This window comes from Capricornis sumatraensis, chromosome 15, assembly GCF_032405125.1.
Source record: "Capricornis sumatraensis isolate serow.1 chromosome 15, serow.2, whole genome shotgun sequence".
Taxonomy (NCBI): Eukaryota; Metazoa; Chordata; class Mammalia; order Artiodactyla; family Bovidae; genus Capricornis; species Capricornis sumatraensis.
The window spans coordinates 59771019-59796329 of record NC_091083.1 but is presented as its reverse complement, the minus strand read 5'-3'; the positions used below and the strand labels follow the sequence as shown (position 1 = coordinate 59796329).

The window sequence follows — 25311 nt, the reverse complement described above, 5'->3', positions numbered from 1 at the left end:
TGATAACTTTCAAATTATTCATGAATGATTTATACTTGGACACAAAAACAGTTTAAATTACATTGAAATATTTATAAAAAGCCTTATTTCACTACATACAGGTATAACAGGGGCCTCAACATGAGTAGTGAAGACTTTCTAATATACTAGAAAGCATATGACAAATTCACAGGAGAGACTATAAGAGACCATAAATATCCTAATAGATACGCTAAAATAGTTCAAAGAAAATGATTTCCAGTTTAGGGAAATCAGAGTTCCCATATTTTACTTACAATTTTAGAATTCAAAATTGTTTACAATTGTTATCAATTTATGTTTTCTCACATAGGTTAAATCTTAAAAAGAAGCGACAAGATAAATCTGACATTCTTACAAAAATACATATTTAATATTTTAAAAGGGTCTTAGAAGCTACTAATTTGAATTGTATCTATTTACCTGTACTAGAACTTTTTCTTTAAATGAACATGAAAATTCTTGTTCACCCTCTGATTCTGAATTTGAGAGGTCTTTATAATTTTTTTTGGTTTTTGCTGCTCTTCGTGGAAGTCTGGTTCTCCCATATGCAACTGTCTCATCTACCTTTTTGGTAATGATTTTCTTGGATGTCTTTAGAAGAAAAATTCCTGAGTATATTAGATCAATATTTTGAGATACAAGCTATTTGCTATAAAATTGACACTATGACAAAATCTGTATGAATATTTATAGGAATAAAAAGATTCTTGATTAATACTTTTAAATGACTGGATTTTCTCTTTTCATTTAAAATATATTCTTTATCAACTTTTTATCTGAATAATTAAAGTTCTGTGAGGTCTGATATATATTATGTAACTTAAAAGAGAAAGGAAAAGCTGTCAAAAATATCTATAACCACAGAGTAAAACAGACTTAAAACAACATGATTCAAAAAGGCAGAAGAAAGTGTGCAAAGCTTGGAACAATTAAAGGAAACAAGGAACAGATACCAAGGATAAAATTATGAGATGAAAAATTATATTTTTTCATTACAAGGAGAAAAATATATAATTTTAAAGGGATGTTCAAACACAGATTTCCTGGTTTTACCATTTTAGATCTTGGTTGTGCCCTTTCCAAAGATGGTCCTGCAATTCAAGAAAATAAGGTTGAATTTTTCAAATAGACAAGAATTGACATTAAAAATTGTTAGAATATGTCTGCAAATAAGTTAAAATCATAAAAATAAGAATGTACCTTCAAATGCATTGAAAAATTTAAGTATAATCTGGTACAATATGAATTACCAACTTCCCTTCTCCTTTATATTATGAATTTTTAAAGAAACAAAAGAATATGTAACATACCCTATAAAGTCAATACCCATGAATTTACTGTTCCATTTAGGAACTAGATTACGAATAATACTGAATCTACTTTGTGTACTACCTTATAAGACCCTGTATAGCCTATAGCCCTTCTGCCAAAAGGCCATCATTATCCTTAAATCTGTTTCTTAGTCACTTGACCTTACAGTTCTACTTCACAGATATATATCCCTAAACAATACAAAATAGTCATGTCATGCAATATAATATGATTTGCTTTATTTTTCACCCATCATTATGTTTCTAAGATTTACCCATATTACTGAGAATTGCCTCAGTCCCTATTCCCTTTTTTGATTTCTAGCACAAGTTCAACTTTCTAAATATTCACTGAAGCCTTGAGAATTGGGATAATCCAAGCCAAGGAAATAATGAAATTCTGGAAGAAAGGTCCTCCAATCCTGGCAACAAGCCAGCTTGTACATATTGGCTTGTCATTCAGGTACATAAACAAAATAACTCACTCAGAAGTGTTCAATTTTAAGAGTATTTACTGATTACAATATTCTAACCTTTAATAACTCCCCAAGATTTCTAGTCTATGTTATAAATATTTTTACTTACACATCTTCCGACAGACAATAGCTCCTGACTGTATAATCTTACATGTTTCTCCTTGGCTTGTAACACACTGCTTCTTAGTCCACACACTGTGACTAGAGCCAGCAGCATTTTTCAATATTTTCCCATAAGTCTGACCTACATTTCAACTACTCTGACACTGCACTTTCTGCGACCACTGTACTATTTCATATTGTCTCGTAAAGGTGATAATTTTATTGCTTCTCAACCTTATGAATATGATTGAACTCTCATCTCTTTTCTAAATTCAGCACATTTCTAAATATATGCCAAAGTTCATTCCTATTTCCTCTATTTTTACTTCTTTGTAAGCCATCATTCTCTCCCTCAACTCCCACAGGTCACTAACAATTATTTTTATCCTAAAATTAAAATTGATTCCCTTAAAATAAATATAAACTTAAAAGCTTAGTTATACTACCTTCTTTTAAAAATGGAATATATGAAGTCTTTGTGGTTTAGAAAATACTGAAATAGATGTTAAGCTACGAAAATGGACATTATGTCTAGCCAAAAACGTATACCTCAAACACTTATTCAACTACTTCAAGAGATTCACTAAAAGAAATAGAAGATTTATGCCAGGAAAACATTTTGTGAAAGATTTAGACACAAAAATGTCTGCAATAAAATTATTTTCCTTTCAATAAATTTTTATTGCATCTCTATAAATTCCTAAAATGTATGTGTGTTGGATGTAGCCGGGGGTGGGGTGCTGTCCAAAGTTTGATTTTGTTTAGGGTGCTGGTCTCATGAATATTTAATACATTAAATAACTGAAGAACAGGCCATGAGTAGATGAACAATGAGAGTGTGTCATGAACCAAAGATTACAATAAGCCATATTTTGTGTCCCTAAGATCCCAATAAAAAGATTTAAATATAACCATAGTACCCCAAATCATAAAACAAGAAGAAAAATCGTTGTAGTTTTGGTATATCTCATTCATAAGGGTAGGCAATTATAAAAAGTGATTTCTTACTTGATTTCTTCCCATTTTTATGTTTTTTCACGTTTTTATTTCTGCTGTAGTCCATCATCAGTGGTTTTGATTTTGGTTCTCTTAGCCAGCTAATATCAGTCTTGCTGTCATCACATCTATATTCTGTGTCACTATCGCTAAAGGGATTTTTCTTTTTACAATCTGATCCAATCTGTATTAAAAAAAAAAATCCTTATAATCGATGAAGTAATCTGGCTTGTTATATGTCATACAAAGCAAGTTAAGCAAAAAAAACAAAACAAAACAAAAAAAACCTATCAATAAACTCAGAAAAACTAGTTCTTCATTATTTTAGCATGCTAAATAATCCATTTGGCATTAAGGACCTATCCAATACACTCTAAAATCTAGATCAGAGACTGACGTATTTTGCTGTCCATGTTGTTATTAATTAAAAGTTAAATCAAAACAGCTTACTTCCACAAAGACAAACAGAATTGTCATATTGTCTATTACTAATGATTACAAATAGCTCAGAGACCATAAGAAAAGATATAACAGGAACATGGATAATCTCTCCAAAGTAAAAAAAAAAAAAGTGATCCTAATATTTTTGCGTTCCAGTTCTATGATAATCTTTGGCACTGAAAAATTATTAAAAACAAATACTGATTTAATAGATAATTAGGATATTAACTTACTCTTTTATCTTTTGCTTTGAGAGAAGGTTCAAGTTCATCATGATTCCTTAAAGCTACCCTTAAACAAAAATATGCATTAATTTTAATCTTCATTACTCGTTTTTTTAAGGTAGCATGTGAGTGGACAGTTTAGAGTTTTCTGCCTTAACTCTTTCACTAACTCCCTATATAATTATGCCCAAGTCACTTACTCTCTGACCTCAGTTATTTACTAATTAGCAAGGTTAGATGAAAAGATTACTAAGTCCTTACAGCTTACAACTAATAGTAAAAGTGTACAGACTCTGCACATTAATTTCAGAAGTAAATGCTAAAAAAATAGAATCATAGTAGGACTAGTCAGGACAGTACCATGTTATTCACTCTTTTGATATATTAAAATGTCTCAGACAAACTGGAAGGAAATATTTAAGAAAAAGAACAATTGTGGAAACTGTATTTTAAACTGACCCATCTAATTTTAATAAAAATACCTACAATGTTATTGAACTATCCACGCAGGCTTCTCTAGCTGTAGCTTGAAATTCTTGCATCTATATTGTGAATAAGCATTAAAATTTTTTTCTTAGTGTTAAAAGGTAAACAACAAAAGAAATTAACATAAAAATCTCATTTCTATCACTTCATATGAGATAAAATCTTACTAAAATATTTTTATATTTAAGAAGAAAGCTAATAATATAAATTATATTAAAAATAATAGTAATTTTAAATCTTGCATCAGGAAGGAAAGTGACTTTCTTGTTAACCCCAATTACTCATCTCTACTTCAGTCCAAAAGGTTTGAAAGAAAATCAAAAATACTAGGTTGGTACCAAATAAATTTTAAAAAATTTAATAATATACTTTAAAGCAAATATATGTACAAGAGGATGGAAATCAGAAAACATACTCTAATAACTGTATGGTAAATATAAAATAAATACTGAATAAATACAAAATAACTTCTGATTTCTAGCTTACTCCAAGTTTAATAACAGGCTCATCAGCTCCACTCAAATTAAAATTGTAAACATCATCCCTGTAAAAATGAAGAGAAACATTAACTCCATTATACAATAAAATTTTTCTTCAAATGTGAAAACTTTTAAGATTTATGAAAAATTACTTACAATGGGCATTCTGAAGTAACATTAACAAAAGTAGTCTTCAGTTGTCTATAACTTTTTTTCTGAACCTTCTCCTAAATACAAAGAAATTAACATAAAACCATTCATACTTGCACCTTGCTTATCAAATAGCATATACAACTAAACTTTCATATATTATTCTAATGGTGTTTTCATCAAAATAAATTTTACATTTGTGATAGTTTCTTTAATTATCCACACTTTATATATATAATGATATATAAAAAGACAACCAACAAGCACCTGCTATATAGCAGACACAGGAACTATATTCAATATCCTGCAATAATCTATAATGGAGAATAATCTGAAAAAGAATATATATATGTGTGTGTGTGTGTGTGTGTGTGTGTGTATACTACATGTAACTTTGCTGTATACCTAAAATTAACACCATGTTGTAAATTACCTATACTGCAATTAAAAATGAATAAAGGGTAAAAAAGAATACCACCAACCTCAGAGTTTTACAAGAATAAAATAAATGTATATGAAAAAAAATTGAAGACTTAAGTACTAAAAACATAATAGAAAGTATTATAAATCAAATACAAAATTAATATCCTTATATCTTTAATATTTATTGACATTATTGTATATAGGTAAATGACCTCACTGGTATTCTGAATTCAGTGATTCTAGGATTACAAAACAAGCATGCTTCTACTCCCCTCCCACCACCACCCCACCCCCCGCCCCGAGAATCTCATTTGCTTTAACTGTTAAATAAAAAAACTTTGGGAGAGGATAAAATTTATGCAGAATCTCAGGTGAATTAGTCAAAACTGTGTCAGCCAACTATTAATAGTATTGTTAGGGAAAAATGTATGTAAATTTACTCCTATAGCCTACTGCTCAAAGTATATTCAATATGATCAAAAAGTAAGCACAAAAGAAGTAAAATAAAATCTCAACATATTTAAGTAATTATGTTATTGACATAATTTAACTATATCACTAAATGATTGATTACTGATCAGAAATAAAGTCTAATTTAATATCTGGAAGTTGGAAATATTAAAACTAAAATACTCATTTTAGTTGTGATTCTTCAATTTTATTTATTTATTTTGGCTGTTTCATAATAATTTGCATTATTCCAGAAAGTTTATCCTTCAATATTTTACTCTTTTAATTACTTATCTGACTTAAACTTTCCAAAATGACTTTTACCAGTGTTTAGATACATTTGCTCAATTCATCTTTTGCAAGTCAGTTTTTGCTAGGTATTACAGAAGATACAAAAATAAGCAACTGTTTTAAAGAAGGTACAAATGTGAGCAAAGATCTTACTTATACAGGATACAAAGATGAGTCTAAACAGTTACATTCTAGAAGACAGAAGAGCGAAAGAAAAAACTGCCAACAGTGAATAAAATATCAAAAAAAGGGACAAAGTCTAAACAGTTACATTCTAGAAGACAGAAGAGAGAAAGAAAAAACTGCCAACAGTGAATAAAATATCAAAAAAAGGGACAACAACACTGCTGCACAGATTCAGAATTCTCGCCCATTTGGATTTTGAGTCAGACTCTGAAGCAAGGTCTGCAAGGAGGAATAAAGTTCTGACGCTGAGAAAAGAGGTTAAAGAACCTGGTGACTCACTTCAAAGTTCTTTCCGAAGGGGGAAGAAAAAGAATAAACACAGGAAAGACACTTTAGGGAATCTTATTCTGTTTCAGCTAAACAAGACATGTCTAGGAAACTAATATTGTCGAGTAATTCAGACTTTTAAGAGGTCTAGGGGCCAGCTTAGGTCTCCACCTAATTCAACAAGCAACAGAGACCAAAGAAAGATTTTTGAATAAGAGAATGACATGACTGAAGCTGTGTGCGTTGGAAAGTAAAAAAGCTAGTACTGAGGGTAATGAATGGATTGGCACAGAGAAAATATTAGCGATAAAAAGAATTGCATAAAGCTGGGGATTCGAAATAAAAAAAACAAACTGGAGTTGGCATGGTGTGGAGAAGGAAGATTCAAGAGGAAATTACAGAAGGAGAATCTCAAAACTTAAAATTAAGCGGAGATAACTGTGAGGAATAAATCAAAGATAACTGATATTTTAAACCTGGCTGAAGAGTAAATGCTTCTAACAAAAATATGGACTTCAGAATAATCTTATTGTCAGGAGAGATAGGATGAGCTAGGAAAAAAAAAATGGTCTGAATCATGTACCAAAAAGTAAAAATATCACACATATATGTTAAAAGAAGCATTTTCTTTGAAAAGCGGAACAGAAGTTTAGGGGGCTATCTTGAATACTTGACATTAAACTTGTCAGTTGTTTAATCTGTCTTTCAATATGCTGAAAACATTAAATCTACATCCATCCTACTACTACTTTACTGTAAAGCTAAATTATCATTGTCTTTGACTATACGTTTGGTGTAATTAAATAAATGAAACTTACCTTACCGAGCTGTAGATCTGATTTGTTTGAAAAACCACTATAAAAAAGGTTTTGTCAGTTAAAACGGCAATTAAAATGTCAGTAGAATGTATTTCATAAAAGCCATTTTATATAAGGTAAAACATATTTGGGTCACTAAGTCTATATTTAATGTGCTACAAATAACTGAAATATGACAGTACTAGTCTAATACCTTTGCAACTTCAGCCATACTTTACTAACAGTAACAATAATAGAATCTAAGCTGAATCACTCACGCAGCAGGAGGTGCCAGGCAATTTACAATGAATGGTTCTGCCATAAGACTAATTTTTTCCATGCCATATAAAGCCAAAATTAATTTAAACATGAACCAACCACTTGGAAGACTGTAAAGAAATATTTTATAATAAAATAAAACTTTCAAAAAGACTGCAAACAAGGAATACATCATTTGCTATATAAAATAACTCATTTTAGCTCATTTAAGTTTGGTATTTTCTTCAGCAATATATTTAAATATATTTAGTTTTATTCATCACAGACTCAATAAATACAATTTCTAAAATGTCTATATCCTAAAGATTTCTGAAATGGTATGCTGCACCATTATTATATTCTTAAATGACTACTTCTAATTTTAGTTCCCTTTCTACATAATATAAGCAGATACTATTTATAAAAGTAAATAAGTACCTGTGTTTTCAAATGGAAAGTTACATTATCTTCAAGTATGTTTAAAACTAACCTTAAAACTATGTAAAATAATTTAGTTGTATGTGTCAGGAAAATATTCATTTCTAAAGTTTAAGAGCATACCTGTCAATCAAAGACTCCTTTGATTTTCTTGCAGACTGTATGCTGTCCTTTGGCTGGTATCGCTTATTAATTTGGTTTATCAAAGATTCTGCTGCATCAGTAAATCCTTTCCCTTTTGATTTTTCTCTCTGAAATAATTTATAAGTTACTTAAAAACTCTACCAGTTAACCTTCAAAGGAAAAAAAAAGGCTGAAAATAAAATTTAAGAAAAATCTGGTTCATTAAATAACTACAAAGAGGAATAAAAGGGGTCAGAAATTTATTGTTTTAAAAAAGAAATTATTTAATAAATTTTGGCTTTGTTAGGCACTAAAACAACCTAGGATACAGTCTTTTAACATATAGAACTGTGCAGAGTGCTTGGTAGCAGTTAAAAAAATGTTTCTATCCATGCGGGGAAAACTGTAAAAAACTGAAAGAAACCAAGAGTTGGTTCTTTGAAATGATCAATAAAATTGATAATTGATAAGCCTCTGGCCAAATAAGGAAAAAAGAGAAAAAAGACAGCATTTACTAATATCAGAAATGAGAGGCAATCACATGGATAATAAATCACAAGGCTAATAAAAAAGTATTATGAACAACTCTATGTTAATGAATTTGATAACCCAAACTGACCAATTCCTTGAAAGATAAGTTTTACCAAAACTCACAGAGAGAAATAAATTACCTGAATAGGCCTAATCTATTAAAAAAAAAGTGAATCAATAATTAATACCTGCCAAAATAGCAACAGGCCAATGGGTTCACCTTTGGGTTTTATTGAACACTTAAGGAAAGAATCATATAATTTTTCACAACCTTTCAGAAGGCAGAAGCAGAGGGAGTACTTCTTAGCTCCCTGTATGAAACCAATATACCCTAGTACCAAAATCAAAGAACTTACAAGAAAGGAAAACTACAGGCTAGCATCTTTTATAAACATAGGTACAAAAAGCCTCAACAAAAAGTTTAGCAAATTGAATCCAACAATGTAGAAACAAAATTATGTACCACAACCAAGTGGACTTAATTTCAGGTATGTGATGTTGATTCAACATTTGAAAATCAACTAATATAAGCCATACTAAGTAAGAAACATAGTAAGATCATATCAATAGATGTACAAAAGCATTTGACAAAATCCAATATCCACTCACAGTTCTCAGTAAACTAGGAATGGAGGGGAATGTCCTCAACTTGATAAAGAACATCTAAAAAAAATTATAGCTAGCATTACAACTTAAAGAAGAGAAACTAGATATTTTCCCACTGATAAGAGAAACAAGGAAAGATCTCTGCTGTCACCACTCCTATAAAACATCATTCTAGAAGTCTTACAAAATGCCCTAGGACAGGAAAAGGAAATATACTACATACATACTGGAAGACTTGGACTACTGTGATATTGAATGGTTTGCCTTGGAAATGAACAGAGATCATTCTGTCATTTTTGAGACTGCATCCAAGTACTACATTTTGGACTCTCTTGTTGACCATGACTACTTCATTTCTTCTAAGGGATTCCTGCCCGCAGGAGTAGATATAATGGTCATCTGAGTTAAATTCACCCATTCCAGTCCATTTTAGTTCGCTGATTCCTAGAATGTTGATGTTCACTCTTGCCATCTCGTTTGACCACTTCCACTTTGCCTTGATTTACGACCTGACATTCCAGGTTCCTATGCAATACTGCTCTTTATAGCATCAGACCTTGCTTCTATCACCAGTCACATCCACAACTGGGTATTGCTTTTGCTTTGGCGCCATCCCTTCATTCTTTCTGAAGTTATTTCTCCACTGATCTCCAGTAGCATATTGGGCACCTACTGACCTGGGGAGTTCCTCTTTCAGTATCCTATCATTTTTCCTTTTCATACTGTTCATGGGGTTCTCAAGGCAAGAATACGGAAGTGGTTTGCCATTCCCTTCTCCAGTGGACCACATTCTGTCAGACCTCTCCACCATGACCCACCTGTCTTGGGTGGCCCCACTGGCATGGCTTAGTTTCTTAGACAAGGCTGTGGTCCTAGTGTGATTAGATTGACTAGTTTTCTGTGAGGATGGTTTCAGTGTGTCTGCCCTCTGATGCCCTCTTGCAACACCTATCGTCTTACTTGGGTTTCTCTTACCTTGGACGTGGGCTATCTCTTCACGGCTGCTCCAGCAAAGGGCAGCTACTGCTCCTTATCTTGGACGAGGCTTATCTCCTCACCGCTGCCCTTCCTGACCTTGAACATGGAATAGCTTCTCTAGGCCCTCCTGCGCCCACACAGCCACCGCTCCTTGGATGTGGGGTAGCTCCTCCTGGCCGCCACCCCTGACCTTGGACGTGGGGTAGCTCCTCTTGGCCGTTCCTGTGCTGTTGCAGCCTGGCACTCTCGGCCACTGCCCCTTGGGTATGGGGTCCTCCCAGCTTCTGCCCATCCTCTCGGCTATGTGTGCCGGTCGCAGCCACCCACGCTAATCCAAGTCTATGCCCCAACAAGTAATGCTGAAGAAGCTGAACGGTTCTCTGAAGACCTACAGGAACTTTTAGAACTAACACCCAAAAAAAGACGTCCTTTTCATTATAGGGGACTGGAATGCAAAAAGTAGGAAGTCAAGAAACACCTGGAGTAACAGGCAAATTTGGCCTTGGAATACAGAATGAAGCAGGGCAAAGACTAATAGAGTTTTGCCAAGAAAATGCACTGGTCATAGCAAACACCCTCTTCCAACAACACAAGAGAAGACTCTACACATGGACATCACCAGATAGTCAACACCGAAATCAGATTGATTATATTCTTTGCAGCCAAACATGGAGAAGCTCGATACAGTCAACAAATACAAGACCAGAAGCTGATTGTGGCTCAGATCATGAACTCCTTATTGCCAAATTCAGACTGAAATTGAAGAAAGTAGGAAAAACCGCTAGACCATTCAGGTATGACCTAAATTAAGTCCCTTATGATTATACAGTGGAAGTGAGAAATAGATTTAAGGGACTAGATCTGAGAGATAGAGTGCCTGATGAACTATGGAATGAGGTTTGTGACACTGTACAGGAGACAGGGATCAAGACCATCCCCATGAAAAAGAAATGCAAAAAAGCAAAATGGCTGTCTGGGGAGGCCAAACAAATAGCTGTGAAAAGAAGAGAAGTGAAAAGCAAAGGAGAAAAGGAAAGATATAAGAATCTGAATGCAGAGTTCTAAAGAATAGCAAAAAGAGATAAGAAAGCCTTCCTCAGCGATCAATGCAAAGAAATAGAGGAAAACAACAAAATGGGAAAGACTAGAGATCTCTTCAAGAAAATCAGAGATACAAAGGGAACATTTCATGCAAAGATGGGCTTGATAAAGGACAGAAATGGTATGGATGTAACAGAAGCAGGAGATAGTAAGAAGAGGTGGCAAGAATACATGGAAGCACTGTACAAAAAAGATCTTCACGACCCAGATAATCATGATGGTGTAATCACTCACCTAGAGCCAGACATCCTGGAATGTGAAGTCAAGTGGGCCTTAAAAAGCATCATTACAAACAAAGCTAGTGGAGGTGATGGAATTCCAGTTGAGCTGTTTCAAATCCTGAAAGATGATGCTGTGAAAGTGCTGCACTCAATATGCCAGCAAACTTGGAAAACTCAGCAGTGGCCACAGGGCTGGAAAAGGTCAGTTTTCATTCCAATCCCAAAGAAAGCTCAAACTACCTTACAATTGCACTCATCTCACACGCTAGCAAAGTAATGTTCAAAACTCTACAAGCCAGGCTTCAACAGTATGTGAACCATGAACTTCCAGATGTTCAAGCTGGATTTAAAAAAGGCAGAGGAACAAGAGATCAAATTGCCAACATCTGTTTGATCATCAAAAAAGCAAAAGAGTTCCAGAAAAACATCTACTGCTTTATTGACTATGCCAAAGCCTCTGACTGTGTGGATCACAACAAACTGTGGAAAATTCTTCAAGAGATGGGAATACCAGACCACGTGACCTGCCTCTTGAGAAATCTGTATGCAGGTCAGCGAGCAACAGTTAGAACTGGACATGGAACAATGGACTGGTTCCAAATTGGGAAAGGAATACGTCAAGGCTGTATACTGTCACCCTGCTTATTTAAATTATATGCAGAGTACATCATGAGAAATGCTGGACTGGAAGAAACACAAGCTGGAATCAAGATTTCCGGGAGAAATATCAATCACCTCAGATATGCAGATGACACCACCCTTATGGCAGAAAGTGAAGAGGAACTAAAGAGCCTGTTGATAAAAGTGAAACAGGAGAGTGAAAAAGTTGTCTTAAAGCTCAACACTCAGAAAACGAAGATCATGGCATTCGGTCCCATCACTTCATGGGAAATAGACGGGGAAACAGTGAAAACAGTGACCAAATTTATTGTTTTGGCCTCCAACATCACTGCAGATGGTGACTGCAGCCATGAAATTGAAAGATGCTTGCTCCTTGAAAGAAAAGTTATGACCAACCTAGACAGCCTATTAAAGAGCAGAGACATTACCTTGCCCTCAAAGGTCTGCCTAGTCAAAGCTATAGTTTTTCCAGTAGTCATGTATGGATGTGAGAGTTGGACCATAAAGAAAGCTGAGCACTGAAGAATTGATGCTTTTGAATTGTGGTGTTGAATAAGACTCTTGAGAGTCCCTTGGACAGCAAGGAGATCCAACCAGTCAGTCCTAAAGGAAATCATCCCTGAATATTCATTGGAAGGACTGACACTGAAACTGGAACTGCAATACTTTGGCCACCCTGATGCTGGGAAAGATTTAAGGCAGGAAGAAAAGGGGACGACAGAGGATGAGATGGCATCACTCAGAGGTTGGATGGCATCAGTGACTTAATGGACATGGTTTGGGGTGGACTCCGGGAGTTGGTGATGGACAGGGAGGCCTGGTGTGCTGCAATCCATGGGGTTGCAAAGAGTTGGACACAACTGAGTGACTGAACAAATATAGCATGACATAAAATATACTATTTTAATCACTTTTTAAGTTCATATGTTTTTATATATAGTAAATAATAAGTTATTACTACCTCTTCTTGAGATTACCAGAATAAAGACAGGGTATACTCACCTTGATAAAAAATGTGGCAAAAACAAACCTCCCCTAAAAGAGTGTATTAAGAACTTTTACATAATTGGAGCCAATGTAGGAAATCTGTACTACTGAACTATAGATGTTCTATTTCTCTGGGCTTATCCAGTGGAAGACAGGATCAGACAGATGACTATCTTGGAGGACAGTGGCAGAAACTCTAGCATAGTAATCGAGAGAGTGCACTATGAAGGAGTGAAAAGAACTTCTGAAAACAAGTTGATTTTTAAAAAAATCAGAGCACAGCTTAGAAAAGATGATCAAGTTTTGGTGCTTCCAGGAAAAAATAATGACTAAATCAGAAAAATTCTGTGGAGTGATTCTAAATTCCAATGAAAACAGTTTAAAATTGAAAGACAACACTCAGACAACAAAAACCTTACTTCCACTGTCTGAAGAAACTAAATAGCAGCTAAGACTAGGAAGAAGAACAGCATACTGATAAGAAAAAAATAATTGAAAGGATTTGGTTAAAAAAGAAAGCAGCTAAAATAGAAAACATGATTTGCAGGCTGAAAACAAAATAGAGTAGTCTGGTCAAGACAAATTAAATAATATCTAATTATATAAAACTGAAAAATTAGCTATTAAATATTTCACTTGTACACTAAAATGCTCCAATATATAAGCATTTTACATTGACTCTAGAATCTGGCTACCTAGTTATTAGTAATACTCTGGAAGATAAATGAAGGCCTATAGATCCTGAATCTTTTAAGGCACAGTGAAGAAACGGATTGTATTATTGCCAGTGGAAATGTATCCACATTAGAAAATTTTCTTTAATCTGCATCTTGATAGCAATGACCAAAGAAAAGATTTATGGTAACCACAACAAAAAGGAAACTTTCAGTCTCAAAATATGGTGTATACTAGCTAAAACTGTTCTGGAGATGTTCTACAGTCAATGAATCTGAAGAAAAGGAGGCTCCGATGAAGACAAACAACATGTTTCCTCCACCCCATTTACATCCTTTCTTAAAAAGCCTTGTCAAACTTAAAGGCAAAATCCAAGAAATGTTTCAGATGCTACTATGTGCAAAGCTGTGCTAGGCCATACAGGAAAACGAATGTTGAACAAAACAGTCTCTATACTTTAGTAGGTTAAAATGGGGGAAAAAACCACACAACCATTTATTGAAAAGAAAGATAAGCACATAAGAGAGCCATAGACAGTTCTATAGCATATTCAAAAGAATCTGGGGGACAGAGTGGGGAGACCCAACAAGAGGAGACAAGGAACTGCAGGGCTCATACATGCTATACCAATTTACATGCCTGCTATGCACTAGTGGGCACACGAGTTCTATCACTATGGGACTGGGGAGAGGTCAGAAAAGAGTTCAGGAGCACTCATTCTCAGAGTCTAACCTTGAATTAAAGAACAGGGTATTACTTTCTTGGCTACCAGTGGGGAGAGGGAAGAGGAGAAGGGTAAAATAAGGGGTATGGGATTAAGAGATGCAAATTACTAAGTATAAAATAGATGCGCAACAAGGGTAAATCACATAGCACAGAGAAACACAGCTGTTGTTGTAATAACTTTAGAAAGAATATAAGCTATAAAAATATTGAATATTACACACCTGAAACTAATGTAATACTATATAAATCAACCACAGTTCAATTAAGAAAAGCACAGGGGAATTACAAACATTAAATTTGTAGCTGTTAATCAAGCTTCTTTCACTTTATGTTATTAAGGAGGCCTATTATAGGTATGCAGAAATAAAACACACTGAAAACTCACCGTGTTTTTTTGTTTCAGATCCCAGGAATTAAACTCAGACGTCAATCTTCTCCCTGATTTTCTATGACTTTTTGCATTTTTTTGAGGAGAAGGGCTTTGATCACAAGTATCAGTATTCACATCTTTTGACAACACGTATTTCTTCTTGTAGATCACAGATTCTTCAACTGTCTTATTTAGGAGAACTGATTTAAAAGTAGTTTCAGATTCAATACACCAATCACTCTGCTTGGTATTCTCAATACTTTTCTCCTCCGGGTGTGGAGAGTGACCTGGTTGTTGTCTGCTTCGGTGGCAGTCATCTGCTTCTGCCTTATCTGTTCTGTTATGCTGCATTATCTCCTTCCTATACTGTACCTTTCCTGCTTCCTCAGAATTATCATCAGATATTGAAGAGGATGATTTTTGTTTACTAAGTTTTTGGTTGATAACAATATCTAGTGGGAAAATGAGAAATTAATCCTTATTAAATTTATACATTGATCATATATAAAATTTATTAAAACCAAAATATTTGTTAAGACATTTCAAGAAATGAGTATTTCCTTGAATAACTATTTTATATACAGCGAAAACTGTTTCACCTTGATTAAATGTGTCTCTTGATGAAGTACTTGCTCTTTGGTTATTACACAGCTTAATATTTGTTACAGGTGTCCAACATGCCCATTTGGAGTGCATTTTATCTCCACAGGTATTGTCTAAAACATCAGGTAACCTGAAAAATAATTCATTTGCTCATTATAAAACCTTAGCCTATCACTCTCGTATAAGGTCTTGACTTTTCCTTAGTCAATGTTTATTGATAGAAATTTGTTAAAGTATAGAAAAATTTTCAAAAGTCTTGATGAAAATTAAAACTTACTATGTAATTTATTAAAGAATATTATTTTTAAAATTCCATTATTGCTTCTATTTTGTGATCTACCTAAATACATCTCAGGTATCTGACATATATCTTCATGGGTATTTAAACTTGGTTAAATTTCTTCTTATTCATGCTTTCTTATTTTAAAGCTTTTATTCACTTTAAGTCTCTCAATTGGAAGAGTTATATCAGTTGATACAGAAAAAACATACAAGCTATTCGCCACGGTACTATCATAATACTTGAAAGATGATTAGTTCTATAACCAATACTACATTCTAAGAACATAAAGGGCTTTTCCTTTAAATTTGTTTATCAGTTGCTAAGTCACGTCCAACTCTTTGCAACCCCATGGACTGCAGCATGCCAGTTTTCTCTGTCCTTCATCATCTCCCTGAGCTTGTTTAAACTCATGTCCATTGTGTTAGTGATGCCATTCAACCATCTCATCCTCTGCTGCCCCATTCTCCTCTTCCCCTCAATCTTTCTCAGAATCAGGGTCTTTTCCAATGAGTTAGCTCTTCGTGTCAGATGGCCAAAGTATCGGAGCTTCAGCTTCAGCATCAGTCCTTCCAAAGAATACTCAGGGTTGATTTTCTTTAGGATTGACTCATCTGATCTCCTTGCTGTCCAAGGGACTCTCTAGAGTCTTCTCCAGCACCAGTTTGAAAACACCTACTCTTCGGTGTGCAGCCTTCTTTATGGTCCAACTCTCACATCCATATGTGACTACTGGAAAAACCACAGCTTTGACTATATGGATCTTTGTGGGCAAAGTGATGTCTCTGCTTTTTAATATGCTGTCTAAGTCTGTCATAGCTATTCTTTCAAGGCACAAGCGTCTTTTAATTTCATGGCTGTAGTTACCATCTGCATTGATTTTGGAGCCCAAGAAAACAAAATCTGACAGTTTGCCCATTTTCCCCATCTATTTCCCACGAAGTGATAGGCCATGGTCTTTTAAATCTGTTATATGATCTTTTAAATTTGTTACAGTCATCTAAATAGAGAAACATTATAGGCTAAATGACTAGATGGATATTCTCATACTTACACAGGTTTATCTATTCTTCCTGCTGCCTGTGAATCGAGAACAATTTCCTGGAGTTCACCTAAATGAAACAAAAATTATGGTATCCTCATTTTTTCATCCAGTTGGTAGGGTTAAATGAAAGCTAGTGTAGAATTTGATCAAAGTTCATATATTGGGATGGAGAGATTGATTGATCTCATTTTCCCGCTGCTGCTGCTGCTGCTAAGTCACTTCAGTCGTGGCCGACTCCGTGCGACCCCACAGATGGCAGCCCACCAGGCTCGCCCATCCCTGGGATTCTCCAGGCAAGAACACTGGAGTGGGTTGCCATTTCCTTCTCCAATGCAGGAAAGTGAAAGTGAAAATGAAGTCGCTCAGTCTTGCCCGACCCTCAGCGACCCCATGGACTGTAGCCTACCAGGCTCCTCCGCCCATGGGATTTTCTAGGCAGGAGTACTGGAGTGGGGTGCCATTGCCTTCTCCCCATCTTCCCACTCCCAGACCCAAACTTCTTGGGAACAAAGGCTGTTATTATACTTCCCCATAATTTCTAAGTTCTCTGCATAGAGCTGAATGTATTCATTATAAATCTTTTTCAAATAAATGAAGCTCAGTGAAGTTAATGTATAGAAATATATATGTATGTATATATATATGTGTGTCTGTGTGTGTATATATATATATAAGAAAGAATGACAAAAATTGAACCAAAAAGTACTTACTAAAATTTTGGTTTGGGAATTCAGTGTCCTTATTTTCTGTCTTTTCTACAACTTTAGTAGTTTTGATAGGCTACAAACAGGAGAAATTTTAATATAAATTTGAATTAAGGCATTATATGAAAATGACTTTTAAAAGTTGAGTATTAAAGTTTAAAACTTTAAAATTTTGCCTTATGATTAAAAGTTGAATAGTTCTGTTTCTTTCATAAAATTATGCCCATTCTAGAATACTCTCTTATCCTAAAACACAAGAAAGTACCTTTTATTGCAGATTAGGAGGCATTATAGCCTATAAATTTTCTGATCTCAGCCATAGCTAGAAAAATAATGTAATTTTTCTCTCTGAGAATTTCTGGAACCTCCATGCCATGTCATCTATTGCTCTTGATCTCATAGGCTGCATCTATTCTGTCTTTTCTCAATATACATATGAACTGGAGTGTCAAATGATCTTGTAAAGTTTTGGCCACTGCCCAGATAACTTCTTGATGACAACAAGCTTCTTTCTTTCCACAGCCACATATACACACTTGTTCAGACAAAATAAAAATATGTCATCACTATCAGAAAAATATACTCCCTAGCTAAGATATTCTGCCTTATCCTATCTCCTCTAATCTAGCCAGTGGTTCTCCACACTGGGAGAAGAGCAGTATGAAAGTGTACAAGTGCATAGGGTATGTTCTACCCTTATCTTTCTGCCACATAACCATTACATTTTTTTTTTACATCCACCATGTTTTTTTTCAACTGTAATACCAAGACTGCTAAACTTTACTTGAGGAAATTATACTTATTACTGAACTAATGCCATGGTAAGATTTATAGTCTTTAATGTGAACTGGGCCCTCAACACTGCCTACCACTTGTACTTATTCTTAGCCCTCTCCACTATCCCTCAGTGCTTATTCCATACCTTCATGTGTCCCTGAGCCCTCTGCATCAAGAGAAGCTCAACATCCTCACCCTTCAGAGAAAACAAAAACTTTTGAGCTGTTCATCTATAAACTTATCTGTATCTCTTGATTACCTATTTCTCCAAGATACAACTTGCTCTTATCCATTCCCTGCTCTGTCCCATTTCTTCAACTACCTGGAAAGAATGTGCTCCTTGATATCCATCTGACTAATAACCTTTACTGACTCCAAAAATCAACTCACCCTCCATCTCCTAAAAGAATATCTCCTGATTTTTATCCTCCTCTCCAGCTCTGGGATTAGAGAGAGTTGTCTGCCCTCTGTGCTGTGCTAAGTCACTTTAGTCATGTCCAGCTGTTTGTGACCCCATGGACTGTAGCCTACCAGGCTCCTCTGTCCTTGAGATTCTTCAGGCAAGGATACTGGAGTGGGTTACCATGCCCTTCTCCAGGGGATCTTCCCAACCCAGGGATTGAACCCAGTCTCCTGCATTGCAGGCGGATTCTTTACCACTAATGCCACCTGGGAAGCCCATCTGCCTCTCCATTAGGCTTTAACTGCATCCTGTATGTATATCTGAGAACACATACAACAGAATACAAGAATGACGGCAAGTTCATTTCTCTTACTGAACATATAAACCAAGAGTTGAATAAGTATTTCTAAATTTTATTGTTAGCACAGTGAGTGATAAGACCTTACTTTTAAGGACAAAAAATGACATGTAAAAAAAATTTTAAAGCAATACTTTTGAAAAAAGTAAGACACTCACTGCTTAAGTAAGACCCAGTTTTCAAAAGAAGTTAGTTCAACAGTATTTCTACAATAATGTGATTAAAAACTTAATATTTAAAAATGCTTTCAAAGTAAAGTTACTTTGTCTATATTATCTCCTCTCTTTTTTTCTTTAGATGGTCTAGATTTAAGTGATACAGCATAATCCACTCCTTGTTCCGATGTTTTAGAAACACCAGCTTTTTCTGTAGAACTCGTCATTTGCAGTGGTGGTTTAATTCTTCTTTTTCGTGGTGTTGCTAGAATGAAGGACAAAGGACTTATATTTGTCGGATTTTAAAACTGTATGTTGCTATCACTGAGATACTTTTTGCTGAACAAAGTTAAAAAGGGGGGTCTTCTAGGATGGGTCCCAGGTTTCTGATTTAGATGAGTAACTCAATATGGATTCCATTTACCAAGGTAAGAAATGAAGAGAAACTGGCAGGGAGGGTGGAAAGATGAATTTATTTTGTACTTGTTAAGTCTGAGAAGTGTGTGAAACATTAATTTCCCACTAGGCAAGCAGATTTTGGGAATAGAAGGTCACTATTAAATTGTCATAAAGATTAAATAATGCTGTGTTTACAGCAACTAGTATATAGCATTATTTTTGAACTTTTATTTAGCTCTTAGTATGTACCAGGCACAGTCTAAATGTTGCACAATACTTGTTTAACAAATAATTATTTAATCCTTTATGAGGTTAGACACTTTAGTCCCATTTCATAGAAAGGAAACTGGTTCTAAACTTACCTATGGAGTACACACCTGGAAGTGGGGAAACAAGCCCAAGCAGCCTTATTAACATTTTATCCACTATGTTATGCTGAGTCCTGCTTAAATTATAATAAGCTCTTAATACCAGATATTAATATTTTGAAAAATATTTATATAGATACCCATTAAATCTTTCACACATTTGATATTTTTTGACAGAAGACATCTGTGGTTCGTATTCTATCAATTTTTCTATCACAAAATTATCCTCTAGGTAAATTAGGTCCAGAATATTCCTAAATTTTAAAAATGCCTGCTTTAAATAATACTTGTTAGAAATCTTTTAAGATTAGAAAACTTACATGTATTGACTAAAAGTATTGGACTTCTCACAGTGTATCTATCTGCACCAGGAACAATCATTGATGCTTCAGACATTTTTCTTTTGCCAGGAGTAATTATCTTAAAACATGAGGAAAAAACCACAGTAAATACACATTCTCTCTTGAAATTAAATATCCTACAATTTTATTCATAACATTTTACCTTGACTACACACAAAAGATGTATTTTATAAATAATATGATATTCAAATATTTCTGCATTTAGTCTGATTTGAAGGATTTTATCCTAGTATTAATAGCCAAAATGAGGATATTGTTTTAAAGAATATCCAGACTTAAATACAGGAACTTTATATGTTTTAGCTAAAAATATTTTATTGATACTTAGTTTACCTAGTTAACCACTGGCTCACAGTCTCCTATTCTATTTTATAAGGACAATGTTTGGAACACACATTTAGGTAAACTTGTTTGTGAAAGCTTTCATAATGTTAAACATTCTTCAAAATTCTGTGAAGACTAAACTGACTTTAGAGTAAAAAGCAGCTAAAAAAAAACAGGAGTAAAAAATAAAATAAAATGGGAATTCAGAGTTTCAGAGGCACACAAGCTGCTGCTGCTGCTAAGTCGCTTCAATCGTGTCCGACTCTGTGCAACCCCATAGACGGCAGCCCATGAGGCTCCCTGGTCCCTGGGATTCTCCAGGCAAGAACACTGGAGTGGGTTGCCATTTCCTTCTCCAATGCATGAAAGTGAAGTTGCTCAGTCGTGTCTGACTCTTAGCGACACCATGGACTGCGGCCCACCAGGCTCCTCCGTCCATGGGATTTTCCAGGCAAGGGTGCTGGAGTTGGGTGCCATTGCCTTTTCCAGACACACAAACTAGTGTTCCAAAAAGGTTTGCATTTTCTAACTTCAGCCTAGAATGACTGATAAGAACAACTGAAGTAGATAAGCAGAGGTGGGACTACCAGGGATTGGCATTCCAGAGGATGCCATACAAAGGAGTACCGAAGACAAACTGGAAAGAAGCAGAAAACAGTTATTTTTAAAAAGGCATAGGAAAAAATACTGATGGAATTTTGAGTTAGGTATGTATATGGGGCATAGAGGAATGGTTTGGAAGGCTAGGAGAAAAGTGAATGGTAAGACTGACCAGAAAATAAGCTACCAGCAGATCTGTCTTAAAGTAATTACAGTTCCTAGTGTTATATATAATGAATGGGATCCCAAAAGTTACTTATTTATACAAATGCTTCAAAAGGCTAATCCTTATTGAAAACATAGCAGGTATTTAACAATAGTGCAATGTTTTTCAAACTTTAGTGTGCTTAAGATCTTTTCCAGACTTTGTGTTATGATTCAATAGGTTTAAGGTGGAGTGTCTAAGAATCTGTATTTTTAATAAGTACTCAAGTTATGATTCTGATAAAAGACCCCAAAAAAGGCTTTATAATCTAATCACCTGACGGAACTACAGTGGACAAAATGGTATTTTTAATTTAATGAAGGACACAGACAAAAGGGATAAATAGTGAGTAACAATGTATGGAGGAGCCTGTGAGAGTTACAGGCAAGATGAGAGATTAGTAAAAACAATTAATCAGTAAAAGCTCCATCAAGAAACTAAAAATGAACAAAGATTTACAAGTTTAAGTACACTTTAGACAAGAAGAGTTGAAAACAGCATGAATGAAGGTACAGAGGCAAGAATGAGTGTGACAAAAAAGACAGAGTAAAGCAACTGACCATACTAAAGTGGAGGGTATTTTGAAAGAGTAAAATTAAATTACAGAAGGTCAAATTAAGTCAAAATTTAGATATAATGGGATAAACACAGAGATCACAAGGCTTTCTCAGCAGAATAATGCTACTAGGATATTGGTATGAGAAAAATCAGTTGTATACCTCACAGGGCAGCTCACAGGATGGACCAATAATGTCAAAGACACCACTAGGTACACTAAAATGAGTAACAGTGAAGAGAATGAGGAGGAAACCATGTGAGAAATATTATAAAAGAATATTCACTAGCACCTTGGTTCTAGGTATAGGGTGAGAGGAGGCTGGAATCAAGGACATCATCAGAAAAATTAATAGCAATCTTACTGAAGCATGGAGGCAGATGCAAATTTGAGGCAAAAGATAGAGTTTGAGGTTAGACTTTAGTTCCCTAAAGTCTGAGAAATGGTTCTATCAAACGTGGCCTAGAGATCCTTTACGGAGGAGGAGGAGGAAAAAGAACCTAATATTTTGCTTTTTCCTCATGCAAATAAATTGAACATTACATTATAAATTTGTATTCTAGATTAAAGCCAAGTGCAAAGATAGGACAGAAAGGATAAATGAAAAAAGTAGTACTTTCCTATATAACTCTAATTTGAAATTTACATGGATGTAGTATGTTCTGTCCTAAATCCCTAACCCTTTCATATAAACACCGTGTGCTGAAACACTATCTTTCGTTTGTATTTGTAAAAGCAGGGAAAATATTCTAAAATGTTACTGACATTTGAATTCTAGATACATTTTTCTATAACAATGATTTGCCTATGCTGCTTTATAAATGATGGTTTTGACACCATATGTACCTCAGGCTGGCTATTTTTTCTATCCCCTTGATTACTGTTTTTGATATATTTTGGAGGTTTAGTAAATTCTTCTTGGAGGTTAGCTTTTTCTTTCCAACTAATATGTTCTTCTTCAACTGGTGAGATTTGACTTTCTGGGACTAGAATCTGTTGGAAAATAAGGAAAAATTGTTTAAAAGTGCAAACCATAGGAAGTCCTCAAAAATGACTAGATGTCTTCATAAAGCACTCATTCATCTCACACTCATAAAGGTTAGTTCTTTTTGTCTTATATCCATGTACTATTACAATTTTCAATCCTACAAAGTGACCCAACAAAAAGCATCCACTTTTTCAAATGTTAACAGACATAAAAGAGGCTTTGGCATTAGTGGCAGAACATATATTTCTGATTTTTAAAGTTACCAAGACTGGTATTAATGAATAACAATCTACCTTCTGTACTGAAATAAATTATTATTAATAACATGTTTACAAAGTCACATATACCTTGTTGGGGCACTGAGAGAATTTATTTATTCTCCAAGACAAACTTATAACTGTGCTATTATTATTTAGGGTTAAACTTAGACCAGTGATAGAAATCAAGTAAGTGAGACACATACCTGTGATCCACTTGCATCAAAAAGAATATGCACAGATGTTTTGGCAACAGATATACCTTGTTTTCTGGTAAATTCCTAAAATTAAATTAATTCAATGGGATGTCATTTTCTCCCAGTTCTTTCCATTTTTAATGCAATATTTCCTATACCTGCTTCTTTCCAAATCACCAAATTATCTTAAATCAATTTTAAATACATATAAATACTCTTCTCAGGACACTTGAAGACTCCCTAACTATAGTCTTAGCCTACAATTTTGGTAAAGGTTCCTCACAAGCATATTATCTGCTATTTTTCACCATAAATCTTTTCCATGTTATAGACTGAACGTGTTTCCTCACAACTCACACGTTGAAACCTAGTCCCCAAGAATGGTATTAGAAGGGCAGGCCTTTGGGTCATGCTTAGGTCATAAGGGCAGAACCTTTATGAATGGGATTACTGCCCTTATAAAAGAGACCTCAGAGAACTCCCTCACCATGTAAGAACACAGTGAAAAGACTGCCATTGATAAACTAGAAAATGGACTCTCCCCATACACCGAATCTGCTGGCACCCTGATCTGACTTCTGGCCTCCAGAACTATGAGAAATAAATGTATTTAAGACACCAAACCACAGTATTTTTGTTACAGTAGCCTGAACAACGGAGAAGGCAATGGCACCCCACTCCAGTACTCTTGCCTCGAAAATCCCATGGATGGAGGAGCCTAGTAGGCTGCAGTCCATGGGGTCACGAAGAGTCGGACACGACTGAGTGACTTCACTTTCACTTTCCTGCATTGGAGAAGGAAATGGCAACCCACTCCAGTGTTCTTGCCTGGAGAATCCCAGGGACGGGGGAGCCTCATGGGCTGCCGTCTATGGGGTCGCACAGAGTCGGACACAACTGAAGCGACTTAGCAGCAGCAGCAGCAGCCTGAACAAACTAAGACAGGCATCACCCAAACTTGTCAACTGAACATATCCCTAAATATAACATGAATTGTTACCTTGAATCCTAAATAAATCCGACTCATTATGTTTTCCACAATCCTGGAAAACATCTTATCTAAATTTCATTAATTTCAAAGGCCATTTCAAGGTCCAACTCCATAGCCTTTCCTTCAGATCTGACTCTTAGTGAGCATTCTCTTTCTTCAAATTCTATGCATCATTTTCTATACGCCACTTACTTCTTCTGAGACATATTCTGTAATTCTCACAATGTTTAGTATCTTAAAAACAACACTTTGTCTCATTTCATTTTTTAAACACCTGGCAGGAATTCATCATTAAATGTTTTGAGTAGCTGCTGCTAATTTTGTCATCTGAGATTCATTCTAATAGATATCTGAAAGGGTACAGCTGATAATATGATGGTTATTCCACAACACAAATTTAAAGAACTAAAAATCTATATGTTATTTAAGAATTGTAGAGGAAAAAAAAAAGTCACTGAAACTTACAGTCCCAAGTTCCCAGAATTATGAAAATACTTAAAAGTTTAACTTACCTTATATTTATTTCCACCAAAAATTTTTTGTGCCACATTAGTGATTTCTAATGATGCATCAAAATACAAAAGCAATTCTTTCCCTTCTCTTTTACTAATTTTTACTGTATTTTTCAGAATTACAGTCAGTAGCTTCTTCGATTCTCTCACTGTACACAAATAAATCACACTAATTAGCTTATATTCATTTCTATGATACCACTCTATAGGTATATTATAAATAAGAAAAGCATGCAGCATATCAATTAAAATGAACTGAAACAAAATTAACTTTTAGGAATTAACAGTATGGAGTCAATTCTGGTACTAACTACTTATGGAAACAAAAATTGTCCACGAGTCTTTTATATATTCCTGTAAATTGAACAAAGGGTCTAACAACACCCTGTGGAGCTGCTACTTCACCATTCCCCTAGTCTGCAACTGTAGATATTCTTTTTCTCTAGAACCATTGCTTTCATTCCAATCCCAAAGAAGGGCAATGCCAAAGAAT

At 34.8% G+C, this 25311-nt stretch overlaps 1 protein-coding gene across 1 annotated transcript in view; it reads right to left on the bottom strand.

Moving 5' to 3' along the window:
* SYCP2 (synaptonemal complex protein 2) overlaps window positions 1–25311 on the bottom strand; it is a 63539-nt gene that overhangs the window by 12497 nt on the left and 25731 nt on the right. Inside the window, 18 exon segments of the mRNA XM_068986791.1 lie at window positions 442–612; window positions 1075–1112; window positions 2918–3089; window positions 3580–3637; window positions 4057–4112; window positions 4543–4600; window positions 4692–4762; window positions 7121–7157; window positions 7919–8046; window positions 14750–15186; window positions 15334–15467; window positions 16672–16729; window positions 17373–17442; window positions 19167–19324; window positions 20147–20246; window positions 22720–22866; window positions 23325–23399; window positions 24819–24967. Of these exon segments, the coding sequence (XP_068842892.1) occupies window positions 442–612; window positions 1075–1112; window positions 2918–3089; window positions 3580–3637; window positions 4057–4112; window positions 4543–4600; window positions 4692–4762; window positions 7121–7157; window positions 7919–8046; window positions 14750–15186; window positions 15334–15467; window positions 16672–16729; window positions 17373–17442; window positions 19167–19324; window positions 20147–20246; window positions 22720–22866; window positions 23325–23399; window positions 24819–24967 (2117 nt within the window).